This window comes from Leucopleurus acutus, assembly GCF_964270905.1.
Source record: "Leucopleurus acutus genome assembly, chromosome: 11".
Classification (NCBI taxonomy): domain Eukaryota; kingdom Metazoa; phylum Chordata; class Mammalia; order Artiodactyla; family Delphinidae; genus Leucopleurus; species Leucopleurus acutus.
Window position 1 is genome coordinate 45,522,549 of NC_139152.1, and position 19,172 is coordinate 45,541,720.

The 19,172-nt window shown below is 46.6% G+C and overlaps 1 protein-coding gene across 1 annotated transcript; it reads right to left on the minus strand.

Moving 5' to 3' along the window:
• Positions 1-10,320: 10,320 nt before the first annotated feature.
• Positions 10,321-13,780, minus strand: MIP (major intrinsic protein of lens fiber; the record flags this gene model as incomplete). The annotated part of the gene is made up of 4 exons (XM_082849760.1): positions 10,321-10,506; positions 12,247-12,327; positions 12,766-12,930; positions 13,421-13,780. The coding sequence occupies 4 exons, from the start codon at positions 13,778-13,780 to the stop codon at positions 10,321-10,323; spliced, it is 792 nt and encodes a 263-aa protein (XP_082705886.1).
• Between the last annotated feature and the right edge of the window lie 5,392 nt (positions 13,781-19,172).

The window sequence follows — 19,172 nt, forward strand, 5'->3', positions numbered from 1 at the left end:
CATCAGTGGACCAGCCGTTAGAGAAGAAAGGCAGGTGGAGCCAAGGGAGCTAGAAATGATGAGGCCTATAGAGACAAGGAAAGATAACAAATGTGGGGGACTTCTCTGGTGGCGCAGCGGTTAAGAATCCGCCTGCCAATTCAGGGCACATGGGTTCATGCCCTGTTCTGGAAAGATTCCACATGCTGCAGAGCAACTAAGCCTGTGCACCACAACTACTGAGCCTGTGCTCTAGAGCCCATGCTCCTCAACAAGAGAAGCCACCGCAATGAGAAGCCCGCGCACCACAACAAAGAGTAGCCCCCACTCGCCGCAACTAGAGAAAGCCCACGTGCAGCAACAAAGACCCAATGCAACCAAAAATAAAAATAAACAAATAAATAAATCTAAAAAAAACCCCAAAACAAAACAAATGTAGGGTCCTCCCCATAAAAGGGAGGGGGGAGCAGGCAGGACCCTGATGCTCTGAGTATTCTGATCAAGGTCCTCAAATGTTTCACTTTTGTCAGCACCGGAAGTGCTGTTCCCAGTCCCGGGGAAAGCTTTAAGTTAAGACTTCTACCCAGGAGGCTCCGAGACTAAGAATTAAGCCATCCCATCCTCTAAATCGGGTCTGAAACTGTAGAAACAGTATGTCTGAGTCTAGATAACCTAGTAGAAAGAAAGGCTGGTTAGCAAAGGGCAGCAACTCTAAGAATTTCACCCTGAGAAAGCTCTGCAGCCTTGTGAGAAGGTGGGAGAATGAGCTTCCCTCTGCCTTAAAATTGCTGGGGGAATTCCCTGGCGGTCCAGTGGTTAGGACTTAGCACTTTCACTGCTAACGGTCCAGGTTCAATCCCTGGTTGGGGAACTAATTCCACAAGCTGCGTAGCATGGCCAAAAATAAAAAAATTGCTGGACCAGGTCCCCCTCCACCTTCCACCCACACAGTTAGAGCTCTTCTGTACCACAAGAACTGAGAAAACCCAGCTCTGACTGTACAGTGATCCCACTGAGGATCTGATATATCCCAGGAGCCCTGAGGCTTCTGAGGCTCTGGGGATGTGTAAAGAAAGTTCCTTCACTCTCCTCCCCAAAGTTACTCTTAAATTTTGGTGATCTTAGTAGAAGCCAGTACCTAACAGAATGGGTGAGAAAAAGAATAGGAACTAGTTAAATTCCTTGTCCCTCTCCACAGAAGAACCATCTTCCTTTTCTGAAGCACACCCCCTTTTATTAAGATCCCTAAACCCTCATCAGATAATCAAGTAGGCACAGATCCTGGATGTTTCAGAACCTGACACTAGTCATACACACACACACACACACACACACACACTCTACATTCATTATGCGTCCCCTTGTCACATTCAGCCACACTCTCAGCACGCAGCAGCTTCCTCTAAAAACACCTTTCCCTGTTCCATACGTACCTCCAACTGCACCCCTGTTCCCCCACAGGAAATAAGAAATGGGCCATGTCCAAAGGACCAAGGTTTAATGCCTGATGTTATCTCCATGCATTTATGTAACTGGGCTACTTCTCTAGGCTGCTGCTTTCCCTTCCCCTACCCAGTGTTAATCTCCTTTCTGACCGCTCAGCCCAGCAACAGTGAGCCAGTAAACCACAGAATGACCAGGAAAACTGAAGGGATACCTGCCTTCACTGCCCTTTCTCATGGGACTTGCACACCCTAAGACCTGGGCTCCAGTGAGGCAGGTGCAGTGTGTGAGATCTGTGACTCTCCTCCAAGATAGATCTAGCTTAAAAAAAAAAAAAAAAAAAAAAAGATACATCTAGCTTTTCCAGACAGACCACTGGTGTATACACACATACACACACAGAGCAGACCAATTCTAATATTCAATATTTGTAAAACTGGCCCCGGCAGAGTACTCAAACCTCTGCTTTCAACACAGTGGTTTACCTGAAAGGCAAAAATAACAGAGGTGGTAACTGCTGTTACCTGGCTACCTAAATAAAAGCTGGAGGGGAAAGAAGATAGGGAAGGAGCATCCTTGCAGATGTGAGAAGGGAAGAGGTTATGTAAGAGACCTAAGACTTCAGGTCCTAATCCCCTGCAGTTCTGACAGAACCAGAGAGCAACAAGCAAAGTAGAGGAAGAAATGGGTAAGATGACTATTATAAAGCTCCCAGGCAGGCTGGGTTTACACGAGGCAAGCTGGCAGTCTTGGGCCTATTCATTAGAACTGGAATAAAAGAGCTCTAAACAGGAGTTCCAGCCCTCACTGGTGGAAACATACTATTAAAAAAAGAGCCAGGGACAGAAAACTTACAGTTCACTCTCTTTTCATGCAGTTATCTAGAAGCTACTCACCTAGTCTGTGTGGCCTCATCTTCCTCTCCTAAACCACTTATAATCTGATTATCTGTCTTATATCTACTTCACACTTACCCATCCAACCCACCACTTCTTAGATCCATGCCCTAGGTGCCTCCTCTGGCTATCTAGTCCCCCAACCCAGGAACATAAACATACACATTCCAAGACACAGAGCCCCCTCACGCTCTCTAAACCTTGCTTCCTCCTTCTGGAAGGTCCACCTCCCTTAATTCCAAAAGTTCTAAGCCTACCTGACCTTCAAGATCCAGCTCAAATGCCACTCCTCCACGAAGCTCTCCCTGATAGCCTACAGCAGGACAGGATCTGACTGCACATATCACTCTAAATGGACTTCCTCCTCTGGCACTGTACTACTTCCTTTTTTAAAATTTTTTATTATTATTATATTTTTTTTGCGGTACGCAGGCCTCTCACTGCTGTGGCCTCTCCCGTTGCGGAGCACAGGCTCCGGACGCGCAGGCCCAGCAGCCATGGCCCACGGGCCCAGCCGCTCCGCGGCATGTGGGATCCTCCCGGACCGGGGCACAAACTCGCGTCCCCTGCATCGGCAGGCGGACTCTCGACAACTGCGCCACCACGGAAGCCCTGAACTACTCCTTTACGTTACAATAACCTAGAGTACATCTTTTCTCCTCTACTAAATGTTTTATGCATTTCTGAATGCACTGAATTTCTTTCATAAGATAGACATTCAGTAGAAACTGTTAAATGCAACTTGGTGTAATAGAAAGAACAGTACAACATTCAGAAGGTGGGGTCAGAGTCCTGGCTTCACTGCCTACCGGCCCATTTATTCCTCATCAAGTCAGTCTTAGCTTCCTTATCTGAGAAATAAGGTAAAGGATACTGTGGCAGCCATGGAAGTGCCTGCTCAGATTTCTCAAGAAAGAACTTTCCATTCAGCTGCAAAGAATGCAGTTAGCTGACAGCACCTCCAGGACCCACCTCAGCCCTACTCTTCCTGGGCAGACCCCCAGCTAATGACTAAGCACAGGGCTCACTACAGTCATAGTGAGCATGGGCTCACGATAGTTACCACCACCAAATTCTTTCCTCTTACAAAGAGGGAAAAGGAGAAACCACAAGTGCTATTCAGGACAACGGGACAGAACAGATATATACAAGCTTTTAATTTCTCTTTGTTCTAATCGGAGTACTTTACTCTCCTTCCTGAGTTTTCTACTTTGAAAATAATTCTCCCCATGCCACTTCTTTGACCCAGAACAAAGGCAAAACAGGAAAACCAGCCATTCTGGCTTGCCAAAGAACCAAGAGAAAAAAGAAATTCTTTTTTTTTTTTTCCTGAAAAAATGTTTATCTTAGAATTAACAAAACATGCAAGTAAAAGCATTAACATTATACCCTCAATGTCCCAACTACCTAAACAGTCATTCTCAAGCCAGGCTGTACTTTAAAACCACCTTAGGATACCTGCTTAGGCCCTGTCCAAATATTCAGAAACTCCAGGGGCTGGCGAGAAGGGGCACAGGCACAGTATTTAGGAAACGCTCGCCAAATGATCCTATAATTGGGAACTGCTTTAACATATACAAGACTATTATGCTGAAGGAAAATCAAGATGCAAAGGTGGGGGGGAAAAAAAAGATGCAAAGATGGTCTACAACTTTATTCAACAATCAGCAGTTAGTTCTCATCATTTTTTTAATTGATGACCTTCTAGATAGGGTTTTTTTGAGTTTTTTGTTTTGTTCTGTTTGCTTTGTTTTGAAATACTGACTGGGGTAATATAGTTGTTTCCAAACTTCTGGATTTCATGGATGGGTCTTTAATTTTTTTTTCAATTTAGGGAGACTAACCTAAGGTGGCAGACTCTAAATTTTGTAACTTAAGGACAATTAAAAAAAAATACAGACGCACAAACCTCGTATATTGCTGGTAGGACTGTAAAATGGTGCAGCTGCCGTGGAAGTTGGTTTGGCAGTTCCTCAAAACGTTAAAACAGAGGTACCATAGGACCTAGCAATTCCACTCCTAGGTACATATCTGAGAGAAATGAAATGTACGTCCACACAAAAACCTGCACACCAATGTTCACAGCAGCATTTATAATAGCCAAAATGTGGAAAACCCCAATGTCCATCAATTGATGAATGGATAAACAAAAAGTGGTATATCTACACAATGGAATATTATTTGACAATAAAAAGGAATGAAGTACTGATACACGCTACAATATAGATGAAATTTGAAAACATTACGTTCCATAAAAGAAGCCAGACACAAAAGAGAAATTCCACTTATATGAAATGCCCAGAATAGGCAAATCCATAGAGACAGAAAGTAGATTAGTGGCTGCCAGGCACTGGGGAGAGGAGGCAATGGGGAGTGACTGCTAGTAGGGACCTATGTGGTTTCTTTTGGGGGTGATAAAAATGTTCTAACATTAGCTGGCAGTAACAGTTGCGTGTCTCTGTGAATTGTACATTTTAAAAGGGTGAATTTTATGGTATGTGAATTATATCTCAATACAGCTGTTATAAAAAACACCCACACAATTACTATACATTGTTTTCAGTAAACACCAAAAAAAACCCACAAAAACCTAAGAAGGACAAAAATCCCAGAATAAAGTACAGTCCTTTAATACATTTAATTTTATGAAAAAACTCATTATGTTGCATTTTCACATTTTATCATAGACAGATGAGAACTCTGTCAAATACCTTAGACAAAGCAGATCTGGACATTTAAAAGGGATGTTAGTTACTTTTCTCACTCAACTAAGTACTAAGCAGTTGAGATGAAGCAATAATCATCTCAAATGCAGGCCTCAAAATGCAAGAACCAAAGGAAAATAAAGGATAAAATATTAAATACGCTTGCAATTCAAAATAGAAAATTAACACATTTCTTGAAAACAAAATAAAACCAAGCAAAAAACTCTGTCCCAAACCAACCCTGCTCTAAGAACCAGCTCTGAGATTCACTAGTATGAACAGAATGACGCTTGGCATTTGAATTCCAGTTCTGTCCAGTACTAAGTTGGTGATCTTGAGCATGTGGCTTAACCTAAACCTCAGTTTCCTTATCGGTACACAGAGAAAAATACGTAGGGGGTGGTTCAAATGAGATCATGGAAATCAGTGTCATTTGTGGACCAACGGACCATTGCTGGTCCACAAACTGTTAGCAGTCTGCATCAAGATATGGACAAAAACAAAACATAAGCATTTAGAACATCTTATAGCAATTTGATGCAGTTGATGTTTGTTGAATCTAATAGTAAAAATGCCTATATTCTGTATGTCTTTTTTTCACGTTATTTCTCTAGTAATTTAATTTTTCTAATAATACGATTCTAGTTCTACTATTTTAGAAAAGTACTTTATATTTCAAGTGATATATCACAATAAAGCTAGAAAAAAAAAGAAAGAAAGAAAAGTACTGGCCTGCAACAGCCTGGAGGAGGGGGGGGGAAACACTGGTCGTTCACCACAAAAGTTTGAGAAGCTCTGATATCAAACACTTATACTGAGTGTTGAACACAAAGAATTCTCAAAATATTAATTTCCTCTCCATCTATTGGACTCTATAGTCAGTCACTAAGTGCTTACGAAAATCCTCCTAGGCAAAAGATAGTGCTGTGCAGGTGCAGTGTGGCTGCAGTGCTAAAGAAATTTAAGGAATTTAGTTGCAGAAATAAAACCCACCTAATATAGAAGAAACAATGTAAAAGAAAGTCAGTACTAGCTCTAAGTGATATTTAAAAAAAAATTCTGAAAAACTAGGGCTCTTTTCAGGTTAAAGTGGCCAAGGAGGTTTTGTCAGAGAAAGTGTGATTAGAACTGGGCCTGTGAAGGCTGCATAGAATTGAGGCAGCTGAGAGGAGGAGGGGAACTTCAGCAGAGAATTTGCCAGAGTAAAACCAGAGAGGGAGCCACTATGAGTAGAGGAGTCTTAGGAAAAAAATGGAAAAGAGGGTTGGAACCGGCTTTATGGGAAAACTTGGTCTTTGTCTATCAATTCAAGAATTTAGAACATAAGCCTGGGACTAACTGAAGATTTCTGAGCTGAAAAACAAAACGATCAAACTGGGGTCGCACAAGCAGGAGCACATATCCTACTGGTGTATCACTAAACATATCACTCTCTGTAAGGTCTCAATCTTTTTTCCTTTTACTGCATTCACTCTGCAAAAGATCCCAACCGCAGATCAATGCAACCATTTGCTTTCTAGACTCCTGGATTCAAATCTAGACTCAGATTTGCTAGAGGAAACCAAACAACCCTGCAAAATGATACACAACAAATGTGGTCTCCAATCTGAACAGGTCCTCAGCCTGGCCCAGCAAATCCTTCGTGTTCCTGGTCCTCTCCCTCTTCTTCCCAAGGAAGAGCTGTTTCTAACTTTCACCGTTACCCTCAAGCCCCTTTACTCCACTGCTTCCCACACTTCTCAGCTGGTGTCTCAGGTCCCTTCCTCTCAGAACAAATGAGATCACCAGAAACGAACTGTCTCAATTCTCCCCACCCAAGCCTAAAAACATACGTATTTCAAATGAATCTAAGCCCTCCATTTGTGAATGATCAATTACTTCTCGTCCCTCAGTTGCTTCTTCCTCATTCCTCATTTGTTTCCAATTTTCCCTTTATACTGGCTCCATTCCCATATGTTATGAGTTGCTCAAAGCTCCACCATCTTAGGGGGTGGGAAAAACCCCCAAAACAAAACAAACACCTTTCCTTGACCTCACATTGGCTGCTCCTGTACTCCTCCTTAAGAGATGATGCTCCTCAGGCTTGCATCTTTTTCTTCTTTTGGTAGCCCTGCCACACAGCTTGGGGGATGTCAGTTCCCCAACCAGGGCTTGAACCCGGGCCACGGCAGGTATCATAAGTGTTCAACACATGCTTTCTAAGCTGAAGTAGACAAGTTTCGAAGTTGAGGGAGGAGAGGATGGGGCTGGAGATTTGGAGGCATCAGGATGTAAGGTGGTGTGTCAAGTTGTGAAAGTAGATAAACTTACTCAAGAGAGTTCTGAGTGAGAGGAGTAAGGAAGCCAGGGCAGACTTCTTTGTCACCCTGTAACTGCAGAGGACTCATTTACATGTGTTCTTCCTTCCAGTTCCTTAAGGGCAGGAACTCTGTTCTATTCATCTTGTCCACCTGGTACTGAGCACACGGCACAGTACATGTTAGGAGCTCAGTAACCTTTTACTCAGTTGTATAAATGCCACTGATAATAGAGGGAGGTAAAATACTTCAGGGACACAGAGGAAGAAGTGACTACTTTGGCCCAGGAGGGCTGGAAATAGAGGTTTTCAGCGGGACAACTGAGCTCCTGAAAGAGAAGTTCACCTGGCAGAGAAGTGGCAAGAACTTCAAGTCGAGGGAACAGCAGGAGCACAGGTACCAAAGCATGAAAGAGCACAATGCAGACACACCCTTTCTATAGGTTTGGGAGTCAAGTGCATGAGATAGAAAAAAATGATAGGAAGCTTTAGAAAATCAGCTGAGAGGATCAGAGTCAAACTGCCAAAGGCCATGGACACCCACCTAAGGATATAAACTTGACCGTGGGAGGCCAAAGAGGAGTTTTAAATTTAATCTGAAATAACCAGATTGACTTTTTAAAACGGTAATTATGTAGTGGAAGCACGAAGGGCCAAGAATTGAGAGACTCAAGGGAAGGAGCTTAATTAACGACTGATGGTCCGGCTAACAAACCCAAGCAGAGGCTGTATCCTCCTTAAGCCTTCTACCCGAGGGAAAGGAGGGAAGGGAATGAGAAATCCGTTTTATAAAAACTCAAGATTTAAGTCAAGCGACCAGTGAATCCCAGCTCCTGCTGACCACCAAGCTGGACACCTATTTTTTTCGGGTCTGAACTGGATGGAAAATTCCGAAGTGGAAATGCCCGAGAAGCTTCTGTCTTATTGTAAGGGTTTCAAGCCCCTTCCCATCACAGCCGCACCGCTGCGTGAGGACCTATCTGTGTAGAATGGCGTCGGGAAAACGAGGGGACGTCCCAGGAGAGTTGGAAACCCTGCGGCTCCCACACAGGACGCGGGGTGGGGACGCGTGCGCACCTAAAGCGCGCGCCCCGCCCCCTGCCTTTAAACCGGGTGACGGGAAAGGGAACTCCGCGCCTCCCAGAAGAGCCCCCGCGGCTTCGAAGGGACGCAGTCCGCTTAGAGCCCTCTCGCCCAGACACTCACCCGCTCCCCGCCGGTCCTCAGGGTCCCCGCGGAGCCAGCAGCTCCCGCTGCATTTCCCGCCACCCGGCTGGGCTGGACCACACCCCGCCTACGTGGGGAGCTGGGCGGGGAGAGCGGGGCTGGTCCATGTGACCCCGAGCGGGCGGGGGAGTTGGTGATGAAGTAAGGAAAAGGGAAGCGAGTACAAGTATTCTTTTACCTGAGTCGATCCCTTATATTGAGCCCCAAATCACAGCACAATGGATTTCCTGCTGACTTAAGATAATTGGGATCTAAGTCCGATTAGAGGTGAATTTACAAACATTCTTCCCCTGCACCTAGTCAAGTGGATTATTCCAAAGTCTTAACAAGGTTAGTTAGAAAAGTTAGGCTTTATTTGTGAGGAAATGGAGAGCTCAGCTACGTGGAAGAGTGGTCTTTTGCGGGACTGGGGTGTCTGTCTTACTATAGGTATAGGTTTAAAGCTTGCGCAATACGCAGGAGGCTCCTAAAAGGAAGAGGTCAACACAAGTATTCATTGTCAGGTCAGGGTCTCCTCTGGCTTCTGTGGAGATGAGTGTATTTTCCCAACAACAAAAGAAAATAGGGATCAAACAAATAATATCTTGTGAATAATTAAAATTTGAATGGAAGGAATCAATTTCTGGGACATGTAAAGGGTTAGATTTGCTGAAGATGAAAGGACAGATGAGAGAAAAATGAAAAGACACACACAAAAATGGAAAATAAAGAAGACTATAGAACTAGTGATAAAAGCAGAAGGATGCCATTTGAAGAGCGTTTTGGGCTGCTCTAAATTAAAACTGAGGGTCAAATCCTTTTCCTCCTATGTCCCCCACCCCTACCTCTGCATTTGCTCCAGGCATCAGGTTTCCTGTTTTGGCGTTAGGGAGCTCTTCTGGGCTTAAGTACCACCTGCTTGGAGGCCACATTGCGGGTGTGTCAGGCAGAACAGTTAAGCTACTTAATTTTTCTAGATTCTAGGCTCACCCACCTTTTGCTTAGGTTGGGAGCTCAGTGGCCCAGGGCCTCCAAACAGATCCATCATGCCAGAATGCACGCAAAACCCAGCCAGTGGATGTAGATAGGTTGATGTGGATTTATAGAATAGTTCAAACCCCAGTGTTCACTTTTCTCAGAGCTACTGCCCCACCCAAGTCCCTGGGGCAAGCATTTCTGAGATAAGTAGGCTACACCCTCGGGTTAACTACTCCAAAACTTTTTGGCATCCTGATCTGGGGCTGATACCTCCATCTCGTCCACCATGCCCAGCTGCTTCTACCAACTCTTGGAATGCCTCATCTCCTCCACTTCTCTCCATCTGCCTCCTCTGAGGAGTAACTAACTGCTTCCCTGCTCCCTCAGAAACCTAGAGCCATACACTTGACCGGCAGCAGGGTAAAGGCCAGAAACTTAAGGTCTTGGTTCCCTGTACTTACCACACTGGGTTGGGAGAGGAAGGTATAGGGTGACACCTCTTTTCCCTTCCCTACCTCTCGTGCCATGCCCCAAAACTCAGACACGGTCACATTCACTCACAGTCATACGCACAATCATGCACACACAGCGGCGAAGAGAGGTGGGATGGGGAGGAAGGGAAGTTTGCACCAAACAGCTCATGAATGCAACTTGAAAGATTTCACACGGCAAAAGGCAAAAAAATAAAACACACACATAAATTTAAAAATAAAGAAGTACATGCCCTTCCCCACAGTCTCTTTCTTTATCCAGGGGCTGGCTCAGCCCCTCCATGTAAACCCAGAAGCTTCCTATTCCCTCTATTCAGCTGGAGCTTTTACAGGGCCTGGGTCTTCAGTTCAACAGGTTCCCCTGTGCCCTCTGGTTGTCCATTGGATTCACTGGGCCTGGCACCCTTGAGAATAGACAGTCTCTCAGAAACACTCTTGAGCCGGGGGAAGAGGAGAAAGTCATAAAGGAGACTGCCCAGGCCTGCTCCAATGATTGGGCCCACCCAGTACACCTGCAGGAAGAGGAAAGGAATAATCAGGTTTGGGGAGGGGACCAAGAGCAAGGCTGCTCTTTTTCCAACCCCATTGTTGTAAAACACACATCCTGCACTTGGCAATTAACAGCTGGGCACTATTTAAGTAGAAATCAGTGTTTGTTTGTTTATTTTAAAACTTTAGACTCCTGCACTGCCTGCACCACAGAACTTACCATTTCTTTTCTGACTCATTAAATTATACCTTTATCCCACACATTCTTAGCACATGTATATTCTATTTTTTGCTATAAGTTTGTACTAGTTTCCATATTGCTTTGAGAATTTCTTTTTAATTGTGGTAAAATACACATAACATGAAATTTACCATCTTAACCATTTCTAACTGTACAGTTCAGTAGTGTTAAGTATATACATGTTGTTGTGCAGCCCATCTCCAGAACTTTTTCATCTTGCAAAACTGAAATTCTATACCTATTAAACAACTACCCATTTCCCCCTCTCCCCAGCCCCTGTTACCTACCATTTTGCTTTGTTTCAATAAATTTGACTACTCTAAATACCTTGTATAGGTAGAATTATATAATATGTGTCTTTTTCTTTTATCTTTTTTTTTGGCTGCTTCTGGGTCTTTTGCTGCCTGTGGGCTTTCTCTAGTTGCAGAACTTGTGGGACCTCTCTAGTTGCAGAGAGCGGGGGCTATTCTTCATTGCGGTGTGTGGGCTTCTCATCGTGGTGGCTTCTCTTGTTGTGGAGTATGGGCTCTAGGCGCACGGGCTTCAGTAGTTGTGGCTCGCAGGCTCTAGAGCGCAGGCTCAGCAGTTGTGGCGTATGGGCTTAGTTGCTCCGCGGCACGTGGGATCTTCCCGGACCAGGGCTCGAATCCGTGTTCCCTGCATTGGCAGGCAGATTCTTAACCACTGCGCCACCAGGGAAGTCCCCAATATGTGTCTTTTTCTGATTGGATTATTTCACTGAGCATAATGCCCTGAAGGTTCCTTCACGTTGTATATAGCATGTATGGAATTTGCTTCTTTTTGAAGGCTGAATACTATTTTATTGTATGCATATACTACATTTTGTTTATCCATTCATCTGTGAGGGACACGTGGATTGCTTCCACATTTTGGCTCCTGTAAATAATGCTGCCATGAAAATGGGTGTACAACTCTGAAAAATTTTTTGAATTATTTTCATACGTTTAGCTGGTATATGGCCAAACAACACAAAAATAGCCAATTTTTATTGAGGACTTATTCCATATCAGATTCTGTGCTAAATATTTCACACATATAATTTTCACGTTTATTTCTCATAACATCCCATTTTGTAGTTAAGGAAACTGAGATGCAGAACGATTGAGTTATTTGTCATGGTCACACATGAAGCTAATAAAGTGCTAGAACTGGGATGAAGCCCAGGCCCATTTGTGCTCATACATATCCTGGTCTCTGAGAGTAGAAGCTTCTGTCTTCCTGATCAGTATTCTGTCCTCTTAGCTCCTAGTTTGGAATCCAGTGAATACTTAGTAAAAATCCCTAACTAACTAGTGAAGGAACAATATGGACAAGAGCCTATCTTTCTAGCAAAATAATGAATCCTGCTCACACAGGCATGCAAACTCTGTGCAGCCCCCTTAGCTGAGTGTTGGTAGAGCAGTCAACACATCCAGATGGAAAGCAGGAACCAAACCTGGGAACCTGCAGTCCACACCCATGCAGGAGGGCCTCAGGATCTTGCCCTTCTCCTCTCACTCACCCAGTGGTTGGTGAAGTTTCTGGTAAGAATGGCAGGAGCAAAGGAGCGGGCAGGGTTCATGCCTGCACCAGTATAATACATCTGCAAAAGACACAGTTGTAACTGAGACACTTCCCGCCCACTCCACCCTGGCTTCTCTCCCACCACCCACCTGCCCACCAAGGGTTGGCACCTTGCCTCCAGCCAGCAGCAAGTAGGGGAGAACAACCTGCATGGAAGTCCCACAGTGGGGTGAAGTCACTAATGCCCCATCTGGGGACAGACTATGGATCCCCCGGCATAACCCACATCTACCCATGATGCATGCCTTTCCTCCTTGGGGTCAAGAAGGACTAGATAAAGCCATCACAAGAGAGGAGAATAGGGACTTCCCTGGCAGTCCAGTGGTTAAGACTCCGCGCTCTCAATGCAGGGGCACGGGTTTGATCCTTGGTGTGGGCAAGAAGAATGCTTAAAAGTCGACAAAGGCTTGGGGGACCGGGAATCCTTAAACAAGAGTTGCTCCCCTCTCCTGCTTACCCCAAAGAGGTGCCCCAGGGTGAGGGAGAAGCCAACGGCCAGGGCCACGGAGCCCAGGCGGCCATTCCGCCTCTCGTCGTATGTGGCAAAGATGCAGAGCACGAACTGGAGCGTCAGGAAGATCTCCACTATGGTGGCCTGGCCCACACTCACCCCAGGGTGCAACTGGGCAAAGGAAGAAGAAGGGGGGCAGTGCATTAGGGCTGCCACAGCCTTACCTACTCAAGGCTTCCCCGGCAGGTACCCCCTTACGGCATCCATTCCGTGGAGAGGAAGGATAATACAACCTCTTTCATAGTAATTGTATTTGCTCCTTAATTTCTCCTAATAATACTCCTTCATAGTAGAAATAAATGCACCCACTAATATGGATGAGGAAACTGAGGCCCCATAAGGTAAAATAAGTTTCTTCAAGAACCTGCAGGAGTTGGAAGAAAAGCTGGGACCTGAACTCAGGTCCAGGGCTCTATGACTTCCTTATCCCTCCACAGCACCTGTGATCCTCCCCACCCTGAACACACACACACACACACACACACACACACACACACACACACACACACACTGTCCCAGACCCCTGGGGAACTGATCTACCTGCACTTCAGGAAGGAAGTCAGGCACCAGGTTCCCCCAGCCCCACTCAGCCAACCATTACCGTGTTAAGTGCTAGGTTTCCTCGGACGGCAGTCGGGGTAACACTGTACAGCACGGCAGCCCCAGCCACGGCTCCCAGGAGTTGGGCTGCCATGTAGCAGAAGGCACGGAGCAGGGACATCTGGGAGCCCACAAGGAAGGCGAAAGTGACTGCAGGATTGACATGGGCTCCACTGATGTGGCCCACAGCCTGCACCAGTGTAGCCAGGGCCAGGCCAAAGGCCAAAGCCACCTGCAAGATATGCAGTGGTCCAGGGGTCCAACGCAGTGAGGCCCCTAGCCCGAAGAAGACATAGAAGAGGGTGGCAAAGAACTCAGCAGATATGGCCCTCCAGAAGGAGGCTGACCGCAGTTCCCACATGGCACGGGGGATAGGCACAATGCCTGGGTCCCTGATACCCCCCTGGCCTGATCTGGATGGACAGCCCCCTTTATAGAGGACTTTTAATCCCTGGGAGGGGCAGGCTGAGGTGGCTGGCCCAGCCTCTTAACCCCTTCACAGCTGCAGAGGGCTGGGACCACTCTTGTGCATCGGATAAAGCTGCTGCATTTTCCCTCCCTCCTCAATTGGGAGATGAGCACAGCCATGGGTGTGAGGGTGGGGATAGGGTCAGGGCTCATGTCAGGCCCTGAGAGAAAAGGACTAAGAACAGGGGAACTGGAGGAATCTGTCTTTCTCAAGTCAAAGTTGGGGTTCATAGTCCTGACTGACATCTATATTAGAACATTCCTCAACTCTGCTTGGGAGGTTAGTGAAGCTGAGTTCACTTCATGGAGTATTTGACTGCTCCTGGGGGCCTCCAGGTTCCTCTGAACAAGCCGGGGTAAGGGTGGGGGTGGGGATCAAGAGTGGGGTCCAGCAGGGAAGTTGGATAGTTGAAGAGAATCCTTTAGTTCTCTGGGATTAGAGGGCCTTCTCTCATTGGCTGGTTTGGGCTGGAATCTGTGGACCCTGCAGCTCTGGGACAGAATAGTTCTGCTGCGTCTGGCTTTCTCTGAGCCCGGGTTCCCTCCCCCTGACCCATGCCAGCACCTCCCTTTCCAAACCCTCAGCCTGGCCTTTTATTTTTATTATCTATCTATCTATCTATCCATTTATTTTTTGCCACACCGCACAGCTTGCAGGGTCTTAGTTCCCAGACCAGGCATTGAACCTGTGCCCCCTGCAGTGGAAGCTTGGAATCCTAACCACTGGACTGGACCGCCAGGGAATTCCCAGGCTGGCCTTTTAAACCACAGGATAGAGAGCAGGAAAATGCTATCTTCCATGGATAGGCTGAGAGTGGGGTTGGGGAGCTGGGGAGGGGAAAAGGGGTGAGTAGTTAAATCTCAGACTCAGTTTGTACTTCATCTTTCCTAACTCTAAGATCGTAGCAGGAAGTACTGAGAGGAAGGAAACTGAGTCATGCCTATGAAGCAATGGGAGTGTCTAATTCCTCCTAAACTGGCTGTGATCAGGACACTGGAGTCCTAAACCTCTATGCCTAGGGAAAGGTCTGGGGGTGTGGGTATCTGGGGAAGCAGGCTGGTCAAGGAGAGAGGAAAGGACAAGATGAGGAAGAAAAGCTTGGGGAAAGAGGTTCAGTTGTGGACAGGCTTAGTGAGGGACTTGGGATCTAGAGATGGGGGCTATGTGGTGGCGGAGAAGGCAGAATGGGACACACTGATAGGCTCCACCATCTCCACATCGTGGCAAGTCACAGAGATCACAAGCTGTTCCCATGTGAAACACCGGAATTGGGAGTCACATATAGGCTATTGAGAAGGGGATGTCATGAACAAAGGACTATTCTGTGCACTTGAAATCCATAAAGAATAGCAGTAACAACAAAAATCCTGGCTTTACCACTTTCTAGGTGGGGAAGTTACCCCACTAGATACAAACTCCAGGAGGGCAGGGACTTGTCGATTTGCATGCAAACCCCATGCTTGACACACAGTATGCAGTAAATAAGTATTTGTTGAATAAATTAATGTAAGCTCTCTGAGCCTCAGTTTTCTCTGGATCAAATAAGGTAATGTAGGTACAAGCCCAGGATGGTGCCTGGCACAGAACAAAGCACTTAATAAATTGGAGCCATTTGATGAGGGTTTTATCAACAGGAACCATTAACCCTATAGCCTCTTATAGTAAGGAATAGAAGGGCAAAGAGCAGCTAATTTGGTGCCCTTGTAGACACCAAATAAAATGGTTAAATTTCCTTATTTGGAGCTACCAACCTCTCTCCTTCACTCTTTTTAAAAATTAATTAATTAATTAATTTTGGCTGTGTCAGGTCTTCGTTGCTGTGCAACAGGCTTTCTCTAGTTGCTGCGAGTGGGGGCTACTCTTTGTTACGGTGCGCGGGCTTCTCATTGCGGTGGCTTCTCTTGTTGCGGAGCACGGGCCCTAGGCGCCCAGGCTCAGTAGTTGTGGCACGTGTGCTCCATAGTTGTGGCTCAAGGGCTCTAGAGCACAGGCTCAGTAGTTGTGGCGCACGGGCTTAGTTGCTCCGTGGCATGTGGCATCTTCCCAGACCAGGGCTCAAACCTCTGTCCCCTGCATTGGCAGGCAGATTCTTAACCACTGCGCCACCAGGGAAGTCTGTCCCCTTTACTCTTTATCAGATGTTGATAAGAACCCCATGGAGAACTGAACCCCAGCCCATTTCCTTTCACATCAGCCTCCCTACTTAGCTGAATGCCAAACTTTCAAACTAGGGATGAGCTCTCAAAAGCTCACATGAATTTTTGCATATCTTTACATGTAATTAGCATACACAATGTTTTCTATTAGCCTAGCCTCCTGAAGGAAAAAAAAAAAGCTGTGTCTCCCTTGAGGAATGGAACCCAGCCTTCCCCAAGACTGCTGCTTGGTATGGGTGGGGTTCTTATCTATGCCAGTACTCCAGAAGTCACTGAGAAACCCACTGCCAGACTGCCTGGTCTACCTGCTGGTGAGCCACGGCAAACTGGAAAGTGGAGAAGAACTTCATGCCCTGGCCCTGGCCTATATAGCTCCTCTTGCTCATCTGGAAGGGACCAGAGATGCTAAGACGAGCGGTGGAGGACACATACATCCCTCCCACTGGCCCACAGCTCCCACCATCTATCCACAAAGGCAGCTTTGAGCAGAACCTGCAGCAAGTCACCCAAATTCCTGAGCTGCTGAGCCTGACTCGTTGGCCTATTGCATCGTATTGAGTGGCTTAATGAGAGGATGCACAGAGCAGGGCTGCCCCCTCTTTTGTTCATTCCGTAAAGTCCTAGCCATCCACCCTCCTTAACTACCTAATGTCGTCCTACTCAGGGAGAGGGGCTGCTGCTTACCTGAGAGACCGGCTAGGCTGCAGTCACCCATGGCAGTACCTGAGGCCTCAGGAGGACTGAGGCCAGGATGGCTGCTGTGTCTGGGCCAGAACATAGGATACCCGCTGGAAAGAGTCAAGCCATTGGGCCCAGAACAGTGCCAGTGGCAGGGCCGGATTTGTCGTGGCCCCACTGACCTCATCAAAAACCTGTGCCAGGCTCACCACTACCAGCCCTCCAGGCAGGGGGTGAGAGACTGTGCCTGACACGGAGCTCCCACTGGGGCATGATGCCCTAAGGACAAACCCCATAAAGATCAGGGTATCCAGGCCTTTAGCCAATACCTCTCTCCAAAACCGCCGGCTCTGTAGGTCTTGGGGGAGAGGAAGAAGGGAAGGCGGCAAGATCATGCTGTCTTCTCCCCACTGTTCTCCCACCCCTCTCCTCCTTAACCTCTCTCTGTCCCCATCCCCTTTAACAAACTCTCCCAACCAGGCCTCAGCCTCTTCATTCTGTACCTACTGACCCCCAACCACCTGTTGTGAAAGGAAGGAAGAAGGACTAAGAGACAGAATAAGGAAGTGATCAGAGAATAAGGCCCCCTTGGTTGGACTGGGATTTATTTTATTTTTTGTTTTACTATTTTTTAAAATTATGAGGCAAAATATTTTTATATTTATTTATTTCCTTTATTTTCTTGGTTGCGTTGGGTCTTACTTGTGGCACGCGGGATCTTCATTGCAGCATGAGGGATCTTTTGTTGTGTCGCGTGGGCTTCTCTCTAGTTGTGGCATGCGGGCTCCAGGGCCCGTGGGCTCTGTAGTTTGAGGCACGTGGGCTCTCTCGCTGAGGCTTGCGAGCTCAGTAGTTGTGGCGCGGACTTAGTTGCCCTGCGGCATATGGGATCTTAGTTTCCCAACCAGGGATCAAACAAGCGTCCCCTGCATTGGAAGGCGGATTCTTTACCACTGGACCACCAGGGAAGTCCCTGGACTGGAATTTAATGGCAGAGAAGATGAACTGTCTTGGCTTCAATGGGAGAAGGATGGAGTCTATAGAAAAAGATGGTGGTTCCTCCTCTTTCCAGGAATCTGACCTCCCAGGTCACCATTTTGCCAGCCTGGTCTGGAGTCTCTGTTGGGTGTCCTGCTCCAGTGTGGAGACTGCTATTCTAGGCCTAGGTGGGTAGAGTTGGGAGATGAGGAACAGTTGTTTCAGGTACTGGAGAAAGAGGCAGCCAGAGAGATGAGAGCTCTGCTCCTGTGTCAGGGAACATCCCTCATCTCCTTCCTTCAGCCAATACAGAGGAGCCTCATCCCTCAACCTGCCACCCCTAACCCCAGTCACTGCCCTTCCCAAGGCAGCCTTCGACATTTGTACTCACACATTCTCACACCTAGGCATCCACTCTCCCCAACCTCGGCGCTTCTCTCTCCTACCAAGCTTTTCTTCCTCCTTAGCCCTTCAACCCCAGCCTCACTGAGTGAGGGGCTGGAGCTTATAATGGCTTCAGTCAACCAGAGGTACTCACAGTGAAAGGAGAGACTCATTCTTTCACTCCCTAATCATCTCTATGAACCTGGGTTTCAGGAGCCAGAGAGGTAAAGAGGAAAGCTAATGTGTGGATCTGGAAGACAATGAAAAGAATTCCGGGGAAGGGGAGGTAAGGCCATTCCCATCCCTCACCAGAAACAAAGTCAACCAGTGAGAAGGTACCAATGCTGAAAGAGCACTTGGGCCACTGGAATGGGCAACGGAAAGCACCTGTGAGGAATTGCCTGGGAGTGCAGGGGATTCTTGGGGTCAGCACTCGGGATCACCCAGGACACATCCTAGTTCATCTTTGGCTTCTTTTCTGGCTAGTTCGTTCACTTTTTTGCTACCACTCTACTCTATTCTTGTATTTGGGGCTCTTTTCAAGGATTGCCAACGAAGTTTACTTCTAGATTCTCCACCTTTCTCTCTTCTGGCCTTAAGCAAACATATAAACATTTTTGAAGTTTTTTCCACTAGGAACTGCAGAAATGGATAAAAGGGATTTGTAAAGTAAGAAACTTGGGGTAGTTACAGAGTTATTTTAAGTCTTACTGGCTTGTGGTAGTAAACATCCTGGAGTCTCATCTAGCTCTACACTTGATTGAGTTATCTCTTGGTTACTAACCATCAGCCTTTCAACCTATTTATATTCCTGGAGCTAGTGATCCTAAGTTTACTCCCCTCTTCAATAAAGAAGGCCCGATTTCTGTCCCATAGAGGTGCCATAGGAAGCATAATCCACACTACTAGGGATCAAGTGAGTCTATAAAGCTTAGGGACTCTTCAGGCAGAGCTACTGGTCTTGCTTCATTTCTCCACAGTGGGTCCCATGTGATTACCCACTACCTTTCTGAAGCTACTCCCTAGCCAGCCTGTAACACCAGGACCTAAAGAATAACCCAAGTTTGAGTTCCATAAAAATATCTACT